This window comes from Panulirus ornatus, chromosome 16 (assembly GCF_036320965.1).
Source record: "Panulirus ornatus isolate Po-2019 chromosome 16, ASM3632096v1, whole genome shotgun sequence".
NCBI classification, from domain to species: domain Eukaryota; kingdom Metazoa; phylum Arthropoda; class Malacostraca; order Decapoda; family Palinuridae; genus Panulirus; species Panulirus ornatus.
The window spans coordinates 26,247,803-26,266,414 of NC_092239.1; the positions used below are offsets into that span (position 1 = coordinate 26,247,803).

Below are 18,612 nucleotides of genomic sequence, written 5' to 3' on the forward strand. Positions count from 1 at the left end.
TAAAAAAATCGATGAACATTTTCAAGTTGTTGTAGGCTGTGATTTTGGAAAAAGACACTCGTCTCTTCATCTCATTTGTAACATTTCAAGATGTGATCAATTCTTGTTTTATAATTCATATTGTATTGTATCATTTACAATCAATTGGACTGAAGATGGGTAGTGTTCGTGTGCCAGAAACATCTTGTGTATTTCAAGAATAAAGTGAAAATGAATATAGGATAACTAATTCATTTATTTAATGATGAATCAATACGTGTGGTAAGGAAAATTGAGAAAAACTAACAGAAGCTAGTGAATGTTAAATATACAATGGTCTTTAACAAGCCATGTATTAAAGAATATATATATATATATATATATATCCCTGGGGATAGGGGAGAAAGAATACTTCCCACGTATTCCCTGCGTGTCGTAGAAGGCGACTAAAAGGGGAGGGAGCGGGGGGCTGGAAATCCTCCCCTCTCGTTTTTTTTTGATTTTCCAAAAGAAGGAACAGAGAACGAGGCCAGGTGAGGATATTCCCTCATAGGCCCAGTCCTCTGTTCTTAACGCTACCTTGCTAACGCGGGAAATGGCGAATAGTATGAAAGAACATATATATATATATATATATATATATATATATATATATATATATATATATATATATATATATATATATATATATATATATATATATATATATATATATATATATATATATAATATATATATATATATATATATATATATATATATATATATATATATATATATATATATATATATATATATATATATATATATATATATGCACGTATGTTTGTGTGTGTGTGTGTGTGTGTATAAGTAGCTTCTAATAAATAGGCTTAGTTCCACTGCTCTATTCATGCCCTAATCTTTCTTACCTTCATTTTCAGCACAATTACAAATCTCTGGTGCAAAATTACTATTTGTGCATGATTTACAGCCGTACAAAACTGATGCACTAAATACCATGATTGTGATGCACGGCACCTCTAAGGCTGGCACATGATACTTCAAGGGTAATATATGGTACCTTTTAGGGTAACATTGCACCTCGAAGGATGACACATGTTAATCAAGGATGACACACGGTATCTCAATAGGTGACACATGGTACCTCGAGGGTTGACACTTGATACCTCAAGGGTGATATATGGTACCTTTCAGGGCAAGACATGGAACCTCTACTGGTGAGACATGGTACCTCGAAGGGTGAAATGTAGTACCTCAAAGGCTGACGCAGGTCAAAACTAACATTGTCAACTTCAGCAGCTTCAAGCCACCATGGATCAATTTTTAAGCTTAACCCTTGAGAACGTTGCAGCGACCTCTGAGCACGATGGAACGTCCCTTGAATATCATGACTTTACCTCTGAACCTCTGACTTGACCTTTAAAGGCCAGGCTTTCATTGCCAAGAATTGTCCCGTCGTGCTCATGGGTTGTACCATTGTGTTCGTGAGGTCAGTATATGCTAGTGACATGTTGCCATTATCTTTCCTACACAAAGTCTAAGTCACACTTGTTACACACACTTTCTAGGCCACTAAAAATAATTAATTGAATACTTGTTAGTTGAAAAACCAAAACTAAACACAGTCTATCTCGGCTCTCATGGCACAGTGAGTATTATGGTAAAACTAGTACATACTTATTTGATAAAGTTCCAATGCACATTTCCATCACTTGAGAATGAAAATATTCAATGTTTGAAGTATAAAGTGTCAGCATTAAGAAACCTGCGAGAGAGATCTGCGACGCCAGTGCCCAGTGATGCTTCCTTCCCGGTTGGACCTGTCAACCCTGTGCTTCTATTATGCCATTATCATCAGCCTAGATAACACCCACTTATCCTTCACGGCGATGAAAGAAGAGTGAAAAGTGCACCTCTGTCGAAACTCATGGTTGTAGGATGTTCCTTAACGACGCCAGCCGACAGAGTTGGTCTCCTGTGCAGGCTCCAGATGATGCTGATGAAGGTGGGGCGTCCCAGCCTGGTGCTGTTGAGACCTTCCAGGCCTGGAGCTAAGACTTCCCAGGGTTGGAGCTGAGACCTACCAGGATTGGAGCTGAGACCTTTAAGGGCTGAAGCTGAGACCTCGCAGGACTGGAGCTGAGATCTCTCAGGGCCGGAGCTAACACCCTCTAGGAATGGAGCTGAAATCTCAAAGGCCGGAGCTGTGAGCCCCTTGGTTGATGCTGAGACCCCCGAGATGGACGTGACACACCTGGGGGAGGAGTTGGGACACCTTGGACTGGAGATGAGATGGCTAGGACTGGATCTGTGACCACAAGGGCTGGAAGTGGGGCTACTGAGGCTTATGCTAGCTAGAGGTGGGCTGATCAACCTCGTAGTCCTGGTCATAATCCATAAACTGTGGGGCGGCCTCGGGTCCTCCTCGCTCCTCGTCAGCAGTGTTGTAGCCGATGTCGATGACCTTGACTGGGTATGTCAGCTGGTTTCCGCTGTCCCACGAGTAGATTTCCTGAAGGAGGGAAAATGCTAATGGTAGTTAGTGCGCCATCAAAAGGTATGATACAGGTGTTAGATGCTGTTCCAGTAGGAGTCATAGTAATTTTGCTAGGTATTATTCATACAGGATATATGATACTGATACTACTTGCTGTCCCTGTAAGAGGTATAATATTGATGGTACTTACCGTCTAGGAAGTATAATACTAGCGTTATTTACTGCCCCTACAGGAGGTATGATAATGATGCAAACTAATGTTCCTACAGGAGGTATAATATTGGTGTTTTTTACTCTTCCTCCAAAGTATATAAAGCGCAATACTAGTAAGCAGAAAATTATAATTCTGCACTAAGTAGATGTATTTTAGTTTGTAAAATTCTATAGCGAATCACCGTCATTATAGTATATATATAATGCCATAGTTATCGTTCCTACAGGTTGTATAACTGTGGTCAGCCACTGTTTTACCACAACATATACTTTCTTGTATAATTCAGCTGCCCCTACCTTTGGAGCAATCTCTTAGCTAGTTGGCTGTTGAAGCAGCCGCCCAGGGTGGTACTCCTGTCCCGACTGAGGAGCGTTAAAATGATGCCCGGAACCATCTTACTTTTTGTCCCATCAAAACGGGACTACCGTGTTAGTCCTGCCATCTCCTTACAGGCACAAAATACCTGCTCAAATATCGCTTAATTTTCTCACATGGGCTTTCTTGCTATCTTTTGTCTGCAAAATCGTTTCTAGTTGTAATCATGATAGAGTCCATTAAACATGTGGCCCTAGTTCCTGGCATCATGGACTGCTAAGAACCTCTACTGCCAATAGGAGGAAGGGCTCAGACAGTAGTGGAACCAGCTCCTTCCAAGATCTTTCCCCTCCAATAGACCTGTCTCTTTTTCTATTCACTGTACCAGCTTTTACGGTCTTTCTAGTAATCTCTCCTGTGTTAAACACCATGTCTAGCGCTTACTTCTCTCTGGGACACAGTTACTAATGATGTTCTCACTAGTCCCTTTTTCATATCTAACTATAGCCACCACTCACGATTCCGGTTGAAAGATGGTGTTTGTGCTTATTCAGACATCAACACACCTGTTGCACGCACTTTGATGTTATTTGTTTCAAGGTCTGTTCCGTAAATATCACTGTTCTTCTGTGTTTTGCCTACTGATCCCCTAACTCTTCAATTTTATAGCTTTCTTCGACTACCGAAACTCCCACCCTGAAGCCGTGACATCTCACCCCCAAGCCAAAATCCTCTACGTTCATCATAGGGAATGACTGAACTTCTTCCATACAGATGATGGGGAGATTGAAGCCCTCACTTTCTCCATTCTCAGTGATGTAGCGCAAATTATAATCCATATAACCATATTCCTGACCACTGTGAGAACTCTTCTAATGTTCTAGATCTGATTTTCATCTCTAATCCTTTGCGCTGTAGATGCACATTCTCGATCCCAGCTAGTCCATCTGACCACACTTTCAAAATGTGTATTTTAAAGGCACCTCTCCGTCAAGCAGCCCCTTCTGAACATCATTATTGGCACCTCAACAAAACTGACTAGAATAACTTATGAAAATTCTTTTCTGACTTTCCCTGGGTAAATTACTGTTTCTAATACCGTGATGTTTCTGCCTCTGCCAAACGCAAGGCAGAGGTTATTGTTGCGGGAATGGAAACATTTATTCCCTCTTCCTCCTTGACGACCACTTCCTCTAATCCAAGTTTCGAAAAACAGTTCCTGTTCTGAGGCCATTCAAGAAAGGGATCAGGCATATCAGGCTTGGAAAACTCTCCTTTCTTCGACTCTCATTCAGCTTTTATCACTGCCTGCAATCATTGCCAGTTTGTTATCTGTGAGGCAAAGCGTTTCTTTAATCACAGGAAGTACGATAACCTCTCCTCGTCATCCACTGATAGGTCTTTCTGGTCTACAGCTAAGGGCATCATTAACAAATTTTGCCGCACTTCCTTTCCTTTATTCTTCCGTTCTAACAGTATTATATTTTTTCCTAACGTAGACAAACAACTTTCATTAGTTCTCGATTCTCCATCAACTCTACCTGGGATCACTAACATTCCTTCAACCTCTTACTAATCCTATGCCTCTTCCCGTAATATCTTTCCGAGTTGTCCGGAGAGCGCTTCTCTCTGTGTACATGAAGGATTATGGTGCTGATGGCACCCATACCCGTATACTGTGTGCCTCCAAACTTAAACCTGTTCTTGCAAGTCTTTTACGTTTCTGTTTAAAGACCAGAGTTTTTCCTTCTTCTTGGCAGGAAGCGTTGGTGCCTCCTAACCTTGAGAAGGTTGACCGTTCTAACCTCTTAAACTATCGTCCTGTTGCTTTAACAACTACTGTTTTTAAAGTCTTTGAATCCCCTCTCAACTCCCACATCCTCAGACATCTTGAATGTCAAAGTCTTTTTTCCTGATCACTGGTACGGCTTTCGTAAGGTGATAGCTTCTAGTAATACTTTATCCTGTCTTACTAATGTCTGGTCATCATCCCTGAAAGATTTTGGAGGATCCTGTTAAGTTGTCCTTGATATATCCAAAGTTATTGACAGAGTGTGGCATCGGGATCTCATCTCGAAGCTTCCTTCTTTTGGCTTCCTTCCCTTATTTTGCTCCCTCATATCTAGCTTCCTCTCCGGCCTATCACTCTCGGTGGTTGTTGATGAATCAGCCTCTGCCTCTTTCTTCATCAACTGCGGTGTCCTTTAGGGTTCTATCCTGTCTCCTACGCTTTTCTCCTTTTTATCAACGTTAACATTTCTCCTATAGATAAGCAAATGCATTCACATTCTTACGACTCAACACTGCATGCCTCTACATCTTTCAAAACTTTTCCTTTTCTTCTCATTCCATCTCCATTTTGTCTTGATACACCTTCCTTAATAAACTCAAACTTGAACAGGATATCCCAGTGGGGTAGACGACATATGCTTTAAGTTTAATGCGTCCAAGACCCTGTGTCTGCCCATTTCTTTGTTGAAAATTCCTCACAGCTTTCCTCAGTCCTTTGACGATTCTGTAATCCCACCTCTTGACTCAGTGAACATGCTTGGTATTACTGTAGCATCTACTCTATCTTAGAAACTCCATATTACTGATATAACTCAGTCTGCCTCTAAGAAACTGGGATTCCTGTCTGGATGTCGACATTTTCCTACTGAAAAGTTGCTCCTTTATACAAAGGAATGATCCGTCCTTGCATGGAGTACTGCTGTCATATTTGGGATGGTTCTAGCTCTGCATCCTTACTTGATAGAGTTGAACAGACAGCGGTCTAACTTATCAGCACTCCTAGGCTAACTTTAAAACTAGACCCTTTTGCCCTGCGCTGCAATATTGGGTCACTCTTCTATATCTATTTACTATATTTATCATACTTTGTCGCTGTCTCCACTTTCCCTCTTCTGTAGGTATAAATTTGGTTTTTGCTTCTGAGAGCTGGATACCTCTGTGCCCCACCACTAGCTAGACCAGGAAATACTCGGCAAGCTGCTACGTTACATGATTATTGTGTGGCTTTCGGCAACTCAAGGATGAGCCGTTTTGATAACTGTTTCTTTCTCTACACCTCAAAGCTTTGGAACTCTCTACCTTCTCATGTCTTTTCCAATAACTATAACCTGAAGCATTTTAAAAGATATGTTTTTCCTCTCCGAAATTCGTAAACGCTTTGCTCGTCTCTTTTTTCCCTTACATTAACCTCTTTGTGTTTCAATAAAGGCCTGGTCTTGATGTAGACTTTGGTCCGTGATTGGAACGTTCAACATAAAAAGATAAGAATAGGGTATGGAACGTATATTAGACTTCACATTTAATGAAAGCCAGCAAAGACTCAAGAGCGACGTGATCCTCAGCTTTACAAGAAAATTATTAGTGATCAAAAGTAACCTGAAGAAGGTGTTCAAGATTTTTCGTGTTGTGAATGTGGCTTGACGTTGACGTCTTTAATGATCCTGGCAGTTGATAGGTCTACGGCCCAGAGACAATTAGCCAAGCAGTCAACATAGCACAGTTGTATTTGAGACATAACAATGGTCTACAAAATATTTTTAAGTTTCAAGAGCGTATTGATATATTTTACTGAATTGTAACGGTTAAACTCATCTCTAATTTCAGGTTACTGACCGAAAGGAATATGGTAGAAATGTGGAACATCTGAATCATATGCCCATGTTCTGAGGTGTTCCTCACTGCATATCATTTTCAAAACTAGAATTTTCAATGTAATAGAACGAAGTCATCTGACCTAATGCGGATAGAGCCACGGAAACGTCATCATGATTAACTCATTTTCAAATGAGATAAGACTTTTTCCCCCAGGAATCAAGTGAGGCTGTGCACGCACGATGATAGTTACATCAGTCTGTTAATCATGTCATTAATCTGTTAATCGTTTCATCAGTTAACGTCCCTGAAAATGACTAAGTCAGACGTTCTAGTCAACAGTCCAGCACGTCATCCCCCAAGAGACCCACTCACTGACGCAGTTGACGTTCCTCTTATCTTCAGGAACATGACGTCACAACCATTGATTGTAATGGACCGGCCTTTCATTTAACCCTTAAGGGTCAGGAGAAAGGTCACAGTGTCATACAAAAGGGTCGTACAGCATTTTCAAGAGTCATCCTGTCTTGCATTTATGGATCCTCCCGTCGTGCTCAAGGGTCGTCTCGCCGTGCTCAAGGATCGTCCTGCCGTGCTCAAGGGTCGTCTCGCCGTGCTCAATGGTCGTCTCGCCGTGCTCAAGGGTCGTCTCGCCGTGCTCAAGGATCGTCCCGCCGTGCTCAAAGGTCGTCCCGCCGTGCTCAAGGGTCGTCTCGCCGTGCTCAATGGTCGTCTCGCCGTGCTCAAGGATCATCCTGCCGTGCTCAAGGGTCGTCCCGCCGTGCTCAAGGATCGTCCTGCCGTGCTCAAGGATCGTCCTGCCGTGCTCAAGGATCGTCCTGCCGTGCTCAAGGGTCGTCCCGCCGTGCTCAAGGATCGTCCTGCCGTGCTCAAGGGTCGTCCCGCCGTGCTCAAGGATCGTCCTGCCGTGCTCAAGGATCGTCCTGCCGTGCTCAAGGGTCGTCCCGCCGTGCTCAAGGATCGTCCTGCCGTGCTCAAGGGTCGTCCTGCCGTGCTCAAGGATCGTCCTGCCGTGCTCAAGGATCGTCCTGCCGTGCTCAAGGATCGTCCTGCCGTGCTCAAGGGTCGTCCCGCCGTGCTCAAGGATCGTCCTGCCGTGCTCAAGGGTCGTCTCGCCGTGCTCAAGGATCGTCCTGCCGTGCTCAAGGGTCGTCCCGCCGTGCTCAAGGATCGTCCTGCCGTGCTCAAGGATCGTCTCGCCGTGCTCAAGGATCGTCCTGCCGTGCTCAAGGGTCGTCCCGCCGTGCTCAAGGATCGTCCTGCCGTGCTCAAGGATCGTCCTGCCGTGCTCAAGGATCGTCCTGCCGTGCTCAAGGATCGTCTCGCCGTGCTCAAGGATCGTCTCGCCGTGCGCAAGGATCGTCTCGCCGTGCTCAATGGTCGTCTCGCCGTGCTCAAGGATCGTCTCGCCGTGCTCAAGGATCGTCTCGCCGTGCGCAAGGGTCGTCCCGCCGTGCTCAAGGATCGTCTCGCCGTGCTCAAGGATCGTCTCGCCGTGCTCAAGGATCGTCTCGCCGTGCTCAATGGTCGTCTCGCCGTGCTCAAGGATCGTCTCGCCGTGCTCAAGGATCGTCTCGCCGTGCGCAAGGGTCGTCCCGCCGTGCTCAAGGATCGTCTCGCCGTGCTCAAGGATCGTCCCGCCGTGCGCAAGGGTCGTCCCGCCGTGCTCAAGGATCGTCTCGCCGTGCTCAAGGATCGTCCCGCCGTGCGCAAGGGTCGTCCCGCCGTGCTCAAGGATCGTCTCGCCGTGCTCAAGGATCGTCTCGCCGTGCGCAAGGGTCGTCCCGCCGTGCTCAAGGGTCGTCTCGCCGTGCTCAAGGATCGTCTCGCCGTGCGCAAGGGTCGTCCCGCCGTGCTCAAGGGATGTCGCACCGACACACACACTCGGGCTGGGGCTCAGGTGCTCTTGGAAAATGACTTTTACACAAAAAACGCAAATTTTTCTCAAGCAGCTCAGCGGGGATGGAGCGGCCAGAGAAAACGATCCCTCTATATTGACAAACTTTTGGAGTGACAAAACTTTACTATATGAACAACAATAATCAAGATGTGGGTTTCATGATAAACACCGAGGGTAATGGTAAACTCACACTACCACGAATTCATGTATTGAGAGTGTTATCATCTTCCTTGGGAAGGTTCCAATAGAAATCATTTGGTATTTCAAGTTGTTGGCCATTTGTCATCCTAGCATCTCCACCGTCCATCACCACAGCAGTAATCTTAACATACTTCAGTCGTGAACAAACTTTTTCCTTAATGTGAGACTCGCTTGGTATTACTCTAGCATCCACACTGTCTTTGGAAACCTCACATTACGAAAATACCTAAGTCATCCTTTATGAAATGGAAAGTCCTGTTAAGATGTCGAAACTTCTTTTCTCCCGAGCAATTGCCCCATTGATACAAATGACTGATCCGTCCTTGTATGGTGTACTGCTCTCACTGCTGGACTGGTTTCAGCTCTGCGTCGTTATTTTAGATCAAAGGTTATGTCGGATGGAATAGTTTCTCGGATCATCCATATCTTACTTCTTCCAATGATACAGGAAAGTTCATTAAAAGTACCGTCATTCAAATGAATTGTGGAAGTCTAAGTTTCCCTTTTACTGTATCGCTGTCGTTCAAATACAGTGGAAAATACATTTTTCAATTGAAATTGAGATATTTTGAAAAGAGGTACAAGCTTTATTCATATCAGTTTCCACTCTGTTGCAGCATCTGAAGCAAAGATAGGTAGAGACATGAGACACAAGTTTGACAGGTAGACAATGAAAGTACTGCTACACTGCGGTATACAGGATGCCCTGGGTGATGGTGTGACGGGCAGAAAGGTAGGTACAGCTACAATGTGGTACGCGAGAGTCCCTGGTTACTGGTATGGAAAATAGGCAGGGGAGGTACAGTTACAGTGGGGCACACTAGATGTGATAGGTATAGATGGAAGGTTCATTAGAATGGAAAGTATCAAGCACTTCTGTAAGGAGGTAAGGAAGCAAGGTATGTTTAAAAGGATGGGATTGTGTTAGGTAAGCCTGGGAGTGTGCTGGTAACAAAAGCAGCAATGTCTTTAAGATGGAGAGAGTATATTGGAAATGTGAATGAATGTGGTGGTGAAGGAGACGTGTCGTCTGGTACAGCAGGAAGGTAGGTAAAAGGCAAAGGGAAATAGCTATGATGGAGACTAAGACTTTATATAGAGGAACATAATGAATGCAAGAAAGCCCTTAAAGAGTAGAAATGCTGGTGTATAGATGGAATGGTGAAGGAGATGGTAGGGAGTGGAAGTAAAACTGTTGATCTGGGATGCATGTATGGAAGTATGAAGAAAGTGGTCAGGGGCCTAATTACTGCACGAAAGCAGTACTTGTTCCACTGTGTGAGGGAAGGCCGAGTATTAGAATGAGAGAGAAATAAGTTTCCTTAACGTAGTGGGGAAGGTGTATGGATGGATAACGACTGATTGTGTAGAAAAGATCTGTAGATCCCTCACTGGTGAGGAACAATGTGGTTTAGAGAAAGAGCAGGGGGAGTAGACCAGATTTTTGCTTACATACGAGTAGCAGAGGAAATTCTAAAGAAAAAGAAGGAGCTTGCAGCATTTCATAAATACGCATTTGACAAGATTCATAAGAAAGGACTTTCAAGTTCAACTCTATAGGATGTGCTTCGAAGACCTTAAATGCAGTTAATATTTGTTTTTTCTTTTAACGGAAGGAGTGGATGTAGAACTGGCAGTATAAGTGTGGTATAGATGCTGGTATGCGTCAAAATTGTGTGATGTCATCGTGGGGATAGATTAGAACATTGCGTGAGATAAGAGCAAGGTGGTTTCATTATGGTGGAGCATTTACTCACGGACAAACAGATTGGAAAGTACTACAGCTGCTGTACACAAAGATGCTGGATTGTTAGCTATAACTGAGGAAGAACTGGAAAGAATGATAGTCTGGTTTGTTTATGTATGTACGAAGAGGAAGCTGAACGTGAAAGTCACTGAGGTGAGTTTTGAGAGGGACCGAAGATCTGACTAAAAGTTCTGTTTGCACGGTGTAGATCTGAAAGTTGTGGATGAGTTTAAGGTTTTGGGGAGAAAAGTTTAATTCGGATGGTAGAGGGAAAGCTGAAGTTGTTAGTAGTGCCATGCAAAGGAGAAACACCAGACATGTTCTAAAAGCTCTTGTGAATGAGAAAATCTAAGACTAGGGTTTGTGAGAACCCTGCACGATTGAGCAGTATTTGTCCCAGCGATGTGAAACCCAAGTGTTTATAGGACGGGATAGGTTAGAAAGACACCTAAGTGTCTGTTGGTCTGGATAGATTAGAAAAATCAGTAGATGTGGATGTCGCACGTAGTGAAATTGAAATTAGAAAGTTAGATAGAATAAACGCTGTAGATATGAGAAGGATATGTAGTGTAAACAACAGCTGAATATCTTTTAGGATAGCATGGACAAGTAAAACGTTTGACAAACAAGGAGGAGAGTTAGGTCGCGGAAGGCATGGAGTGGTACAGCGAGAAAACCCATTTAGGCTATGCTGAAGATGTTGAAGGAATGACTTTAGATCACATGCACTGGAGTATTTTATATGCATGAGTAATCTGAATGGAGATGTTGATCTCACTTGAAAATCAATAAGTGCTCAAAATAAACAATAGGAAGCACTGTGCATGTGTGGAAGCCCATGGTTCGTTTTAACAGATCAGGTATGTGCGTGAGTTTGTGTATGTGTGTTTGTGTGTTGTGTGTGTGTGTGTGTGTGTGTTTGTGTGTGTGTGTGTGTTATGTGTGCGTGTGTGTGTGTGTGTGTGTGTGTGTGTGTGTGTGTGTGTTGTGTGTGTGTGTGTGTGCGTGTTTGTGTATAATGCTCTAAAGCTGTTTTCGCTCTATAGAACTGAGAAGACGGAGTAATGACGGTAGAAACAATAAAGAATGAACGGAACTTGATGATGGTCGAAGCAATAAAGAAAGAATGGAACTTATTCTGATCTAATTTAAGTGTTGCGTCTTGTCTCCAGTTTATTGTTATAGATGACAGAAAAGTATGAGACCTAGAACTGATTCCTGTGGTACCCCGCTTGTCACGATGAAGCATTAGGATGATTCCCTACTTAAAATTCTCTCAATACTATCCATCTGTAAGCCAATCTATGGTCGTGTAGGGAACTATTGAATACTATTTGTTTATACATGAATGAATAAGTTTATGAGATTCGTTCAACAGGGAGTTTTTTATGGTGATTATAAATTACTACTTTATCAACTAAGAATTTCACACCTTTTCCTTGATTTTTGTGTCGAGCATTTTACCTTAAGCTAAAGCAAAGTTATAGGCCGGTGATTTGAGAAGCTATCTTTTTTCTTTCATTTTTTTCTTAGATTAATGTAACGTTCACATGCTTCCAGAAATGTGGCACTTCTTACAACGTTTTGTTGACTATTTACTTTAGTAATCCGTATTTCTCAACTTAAGTCTTTTAAATTGCTGAGAGAGGTTGTCAGACCCAGTTGTCTTATTCGGATTTAATCAGCCTTGATATTCAAGTACCCCATACCTTTGTCGTCGTGCAATTCTACTTTTTCATTTTCTATCTCTGAAAAGACATTTTGTGTTTGTGGTATATCAAAAAAAATTCGGTAATGAACAGAAAGTCGAATGTTCTGCATAATATGGAAGTCATTTCGTTTGTCAAGCTGCCAAATTTTCTTTTAGGTAAAAGATCTAAAGTATCTTTCAGTATCTTTTCATTCCTTATGTTCCTAAATTACTCTTTGGGGATTATCTTGAGATTTTTATTTGCTTTTTCTATATTTCTTCTAACATTCATTTATGATCTTATTTCCATTCCATTAGCTTTTGGGTTGTTTACTTTATATTTTGCGTATGAATTTCCCTTTGATTTCATTTCTCACAACTACTTGGTACAGTTCATGGACGGTCAAACCTCGGTAGACTGGAAGGAAAGTACATGGAAGAAAAGTACAAATGGGAAGAAATTACTAAGGCAACAAGATTTTCTTTTCCACATTAACTGAAACTTCAAGGGCTAATGAAAATGCTTTTATATTATGGACCTTCAGTATGACTACAATAGACTTGGGGACACTAACTGACGGTTCTGAGGTAAAGGATCTTTGGTAGTGGTCCACGAAAGCTTCCTAAAGCATTTCATAACGAAGCCTACCAGAGAAGATAGTGTACTTGATCTATACTGGAATGGGATGTGAGCTAGAAAAAATACATCATAAAGAATTCCATTTGGAAGCGATATAGAAAAAACACAAGGAAGAATATGAAAGGGAAGCCACACACAGTGGTACATCAACGGTACGAGTACAACAAGCATATCGGATATCATGCGAGAGGTGAGATAAGACCTATGGAGACAAATGGTTTACCCACCAGAGGGAAGATATAACCCGGGACATGTAATGAGATAGTGAAGGGCAGGACAATAGCTTTAATCTTTCATTATAAAAGGGATTCACAAGCGATAGAAACTAATGGCAGGGCAGAAAAGGCTGGGCGAAGATTAGGGAGGGGTGACTGTAGGAAGGATGGAAGATGCAAGAGTGTAGGGAGTCTTCGTAAGTATAAACGTTCATTTATAGAAACAAGAGAGCAAGGCCATCATGTGAGGGGACAGTGTCATATAATTTCATTTGTGTAAAGGGAATCTGGCTAACATCTTCGGCAGTCACTGAGAGACTCTGCTGGAGGAGAAATAGCGGGTAGGACATGTTGCAGGAGGGACACTATGTAGAATTACAAGATCACTGCAGGTAGTAAACACGTGTACAATTCACCAGACGTAGTAGACAGGACAAAACGGAGAGAACAGGCAACGTATGTGTATATAGTATGTAGTAGCAGTGGCTGGTAGTGAAGGAGGAGCAACACTAAGTGCTGGGGCTGCAGTATTAGTAAGGGAACCAGCAGATATACTGAGGGAGCACATATGCACACATATACGTAAAACAGATACACATATACATACACATACACAGACATATACATGAATATATGCATGTACATATTCATACTTGCTTGCCTTCATCTTATTCATGGCGCTACCCCACCCCACAAGAAACAGCATCGCAACACCCTGTTTCAGCGAGGTAGCGCCAGGAAAACACATACACACACAAAAAAAAAGAACATGCATTCGTTCACACTCAGTCTCTAGCTGTCATGTGTAATGCACCGAAATCACAGTAAACTGCCCACATCCAGGCCTCACAAAGCTTTCCATGGTTTACCCTAGACGTTTCACATGCCCTGGTTCAATCCATTGACAGCACGTCGACCCCGTTATACCACATCGTTCCAATTCACTCCATTTTTTGCACGCCTCACACCCGCCTGTATGTTCAGGCCACGATCGCACAAAATCTCTTTCGCTCCATCCATCCACATCCAATTTGTTCTCCAGTTTCACATTGTTCCCTCCACCTCTGACACATATATCCTCTTTGTCAATCTCTCCTCACTCATTCTCTCCCTATGCCCAAACCATTTCAACACACCCTCTTCTGCTCTCTCAACCACACTCTTTATTTTCACAAATCTTCTTACACGTTCATTACTTACTCGATCAAACTACCTCACACCACATATTGTCCTTAAATATTTCATTTCCAACACATTCATCCTTCCTTCGTACAACCCTATCTTTAAGCCCACTCCTTGCAACCATTAACATTGTTGGAAGTACTATTCCCTCAAGCATACCCACTTTTGCTCTCCAAGATAACGTTCTCTCCTCTCCCACTTTCTTCACCACTCCTACAACCTTCGCCCTGTCTCCCACTCTGTGACTCACTTCCGCTTCCATGGTTCCAACCGCTGCTAAGTCCACTCCCAGATGTCTAAAACACTTCATTTCCTCCAATTTTCTCCATTAAAACTTACATCCCAATTCACCTGTCCATCAACCCTACTGAACCTAATAACATTGCTCTTTTTCACATTTTTTCTCAACTTTCTCCTTTCACCCACTTTTCCAGACTCAGTCTCAAATTTCTGCAGTTTCACACACGAATCAGCCACAGGAGCTTTATTATCGGCGAACGAGAACTGACTCACTTCCTAGCCCTCTCAATCCCAACCGACTGCATACTCGCCCCTCTCTCCAATACTCTTCCATTTATCTCCATAACCACCACATCCATAAACATATTAAACAACTATGGGGACATCACGCACCAATACCGCAGACGGACATTCACTGAGAACCAATCACTTTCCTCTCTTCCTACTCGTACACACGCCTTCCCTCCTAAGTAAAAACATTTCACTGCTTATCTCTTATCTTATCTTATACTTATCTTATACTTATCTCCAACTAAGTATACTCTTAAGACCTTACAAAATGCATCTCTATCAACCCTATCATATGCCTTCTTCAGATCCATGAATGCTACATACAAATCCATCTGTTCTTCCAAAACATCTTTTTATTCTCCCTAAAGTTTAATGATACTCTCTCACCCCAACTCTCATATGCCCTCATTTTCAACTCTCGCACCTTTCTCTTTACCTCCTGCCGCTTTCTTTAATAAATCTCTCAGTCATTTGCAATCCTTTCCTGCAAGTATCGTCCAAAGAGGAGACAATGTTGGGGAGAAGAGAGTGGTGAGAGTAAGTGAGCTTGGAGAGGAGAATTGTCTGAAGATATATCAGGAGAGACTGAGTGTAGAATGGCAAAAGGTGAGAGCGAATGAAGTGAGGGGATTGTGTGTGTGTGGTATGGCAGGCATTAGGGAAATAGTGATGGTATGTACAAGAGATGCATGCGGCATGCGAAAGTAGGGAGATGGGCAGATTAAAAAGGATAGTGAGTGGTTGGATGAAGAAGTAAAGTTGCTAGTGAAAGAAAAAGGAGGGGTACTTACAAGGTACTTGGGCGGTACTTACAAGGAAAGAGTAAAAATGGTATGGAGATTTATAAGAGAAAGTGACACGAGATCAAGGGGGTTGAAAAAGACGGCAAATGAAAGCTGGGACGAGAGAGTGTCATTAAGCTTGAAGAAGAATGAAAAGATGCTTTGGAGGAGGTAATTGATGTGCGAAAGACAAAGGAACAAATGGCAACATCTTTGAAGGGGTCAAAAGGGAAATTGATAACAGGTAGTTATGAAGTGAGGAGATGAAGTGAGCATTTTCAAGGATCGTTAAATGCGTTTGATGATCATAATAGAGTGGCAGAAGTAGGGTGTTTTGGTCGGGGTGGTGTGCGAAGTATTGAGAAGTGGATTGGTGAAGAGAGGAGGTAATGAAACCTGTAAGGAAGATGAAATGCGCCAAGGAAGCTGGATTGGATGGTATTGCAGTTGAAAGGGGGTGACTGTTTGTTGACTGGTTGGTAACGATATTCAAAGCATGTGTGAGTCATGGTGAGGTGCCTGAGGATTGGAAGAATGCATATATAGTGTCATTGTATAAAGGCACAGGGGGTAAAGGTGAGAGTTCAAACTACAGAGGCATAAGTTTGTTTAGTATACCTGATGAGTTGTATGGGAGGGTATTGGTTAAGAGGGTGAAGGCATGTACAGAGCATCAGACCGGGGAAGGACAGTGTGAATTCAGAAGAGGTAGAGGATGTGTGGATCAGATGCTTGTTCTGAAGAATGTGTGTGTGAAAATACTCAGAGAAACAAATGGATTTGTATGTGGTATTTATGGCTCTGGAGCAGGAATATGGCAGAGTTGATAGAGATGATTTGTGGAAGATATTAAGAATATATTGTGAGGGAGGTAAGCTGCTAGAAGCGGTGAGAAGTTTTTATCAAGGATGTAAGGCATGTAAACAAGTAGGAAGAGAGGATTGTGAATTGTTCCCAGTGAAGGTCAGTCTGCAACAGGGGTGTGTGATATCACCATAGTTGGTTAATTTGTTTATGGATGGGGTGGTTAGGGAGGTAAATGCAAGAGTTTTGGAAGGAGAAGCGAGTATGCAGTCTGCTGGGGATGAGAGGGCCTGTGAAGTGAGTCAGTTGATATTTGCCGTTTATACAGCTCTGGTGGCTGACTCAAGTGAGATTCTGCAGAAGTTGGTGACTTAGTTTGGAAGAGTGTGTAGAAGGAGAAAGTTGAGAGTAAATGTGAAGAAAACCAAAGTTATTTGGTTCGGTAGGGTTGGGAGACAAGTTAATTGGGATGTAAATTTGAATGGAGAAAAATTGGAAGAAGTGAAGTGTTTTACAAATCTGGGAGTGGACTTAGCAGCGAATGGAACCATGGATGTGGAAGTGAATCATAGGGTGGGGGAGGGGCGAGGGTTCTGGGAGCGATGAAGAATGTGTGGAAAGATGGAACGTTATCTCGGAGAGCAATAACGATTATGTTTGAAGGAATAGTATTTCCAAAGATATCATATGGTTGCGAGGCATGGGCTATAGATAAGGCTTGTTTGAAGGCAATATGTGGTGTGAGGTGGTTTGATCGAGTAAGTAATGAAAGGGTAAGAGAGATGTGTGGTAATAAAAATATTGTGGTTGAGAGCACAGAAGAGGGTGTGTTGGCATGGTTTGGACATAAGGAACCTTACCTTACTGGTATGATATCATCATGTACTTGTATCATTTAGTAATGAGAAATAGAAAATGTTTTGAATATTTTCATACTCAATCACTGTTTGGAATATTGCATTTACTCAGCGTTTAGTTAGCGATCATGTCCCTAATTATTATATTCAACACTTTTTCTACGACCCAGGTAGTAGAAAGTATGGGGCAGCAGTAGGTGTAAGGACAGCTGGTGTGGACTAGCAAAAAGTGTAATGGTAGTAACTGCTGTGGCTACAGCAGCAGGTGTTGGGGTTGCATTGGTTGGTGTGGTTGGTAGTAGTATAAGTGGATGACACTTGCAAGTGTGGCTGACAGCAACAGGTGTGAGAAAGTGGCATGAAGTGTAAGGCAGCAGCAGAGGAGAGAACAGCAACAGATATTCGGACAGCAGTTGGTGTGGGAATCAGTAAGTGAAAGACAACAGGATGTGTGAGAAAAGCAGCAGGCGTGGGGGAAGCAGTGGGCTTGGAGGCAAAAGTAGGTGTGAGGCAGTAGTTAGGGGAAAGGCAGTAGTAGATGTAGGGATAGCAGCATATGGGGACAGCAGTAGATGATAGCAGCAGTAGGTATGGGACAGCAGGAGTAGTGAGGGCAAGCAATAGGTGTATGGGCAGAAGTAGGCTTAAGGGTAGCATTAGTTGTGAGGGCATTAGTAGCAGTAGATGTAGGACAGCAGTAAGTGTGGGGCAGCAGTAGACGTGGGACAGCAGGAAGAGTGAAGCAGCAGTAGATGCGGGAGAGCAGTAAGTGTGGGGCAGCAGTAGAAGTAGGACAGTTATAGATGGAGGAGCAACAGTAGGTACAGGACAGTAGTAGTCATGAGGACTGCAGCAAGCGTGGGGGCAGCAGTAGCAGTGGAGGTATCAGTAAGTGTAAGGGAGTAGCATGTGGGGGCAGCAGCAGGTGTGGGGGTACCAGTAGGTTTAGGGATTTCAGTATGTGCTACCCCCCACAGGGCAGTATTAAGTGCCGGGGCAGCAGTAGGTGTGATGGCAGCAGAATATGTTGGTAAACCATCAGATTTTGTGTAGCAAGGTTAAGGGTAGTAGGTATGGTGGTAGCAGGTATAAAGTAGCATCACGTGCTGAGGTAACAACATGTGTGGTGTAGCTGGCATGGTGTAGCACCACGTGCTGAGGTGGTAGCAGGTATGGTGTAGCATCACGTGCTGAGGTGGTGGCAGGTATGGTGTAGCACCACGTGCTGAGGTAACAACAGGTGTGGTGTAGCTGTCATGGTATAGCATCATGTGCTGAGGTGGTAGCAGGTATGGTGTAGCACCACGTGCTGAGGTGGTAGCAGGTATGGTGTAGCACCACGTGCTGAGGTGGTAGCAGGTATGGTGTAGCACCACGTGCTGAGGTAACAACAGGTGTGGTGTAGCTGTCATGGTATAGCATCATGTGCTG

The 18,612-nt window shown here is 43.2% G+C and overlaps 1 protein-coding gene across 1 annotated transcript in view; it reads right to left on the reverse strand.

Annotated features, from left to right (window-relative positions):
• Window positions 1-772: 772 nt before the first annotated feature.
• The window catches only part of LOC139753915 (uncharacterized), a 330,432-nt gene continuing 312,592 nt past the window's right edge, over window positions 773-18,612 (reverse strand). Inside the window, exon 14 of the mRNA XM_071670874.1 lies at window positions 773-2,494. Coding sequence (XP_071526975.1) covers window positions 2,333-2,494 — 162 coding nt within the window. The 3' untranslated portion in view covers window positions 773-2,332. The remainder of the gene's footprint in view (window positions 2,495-18,612) is intronic.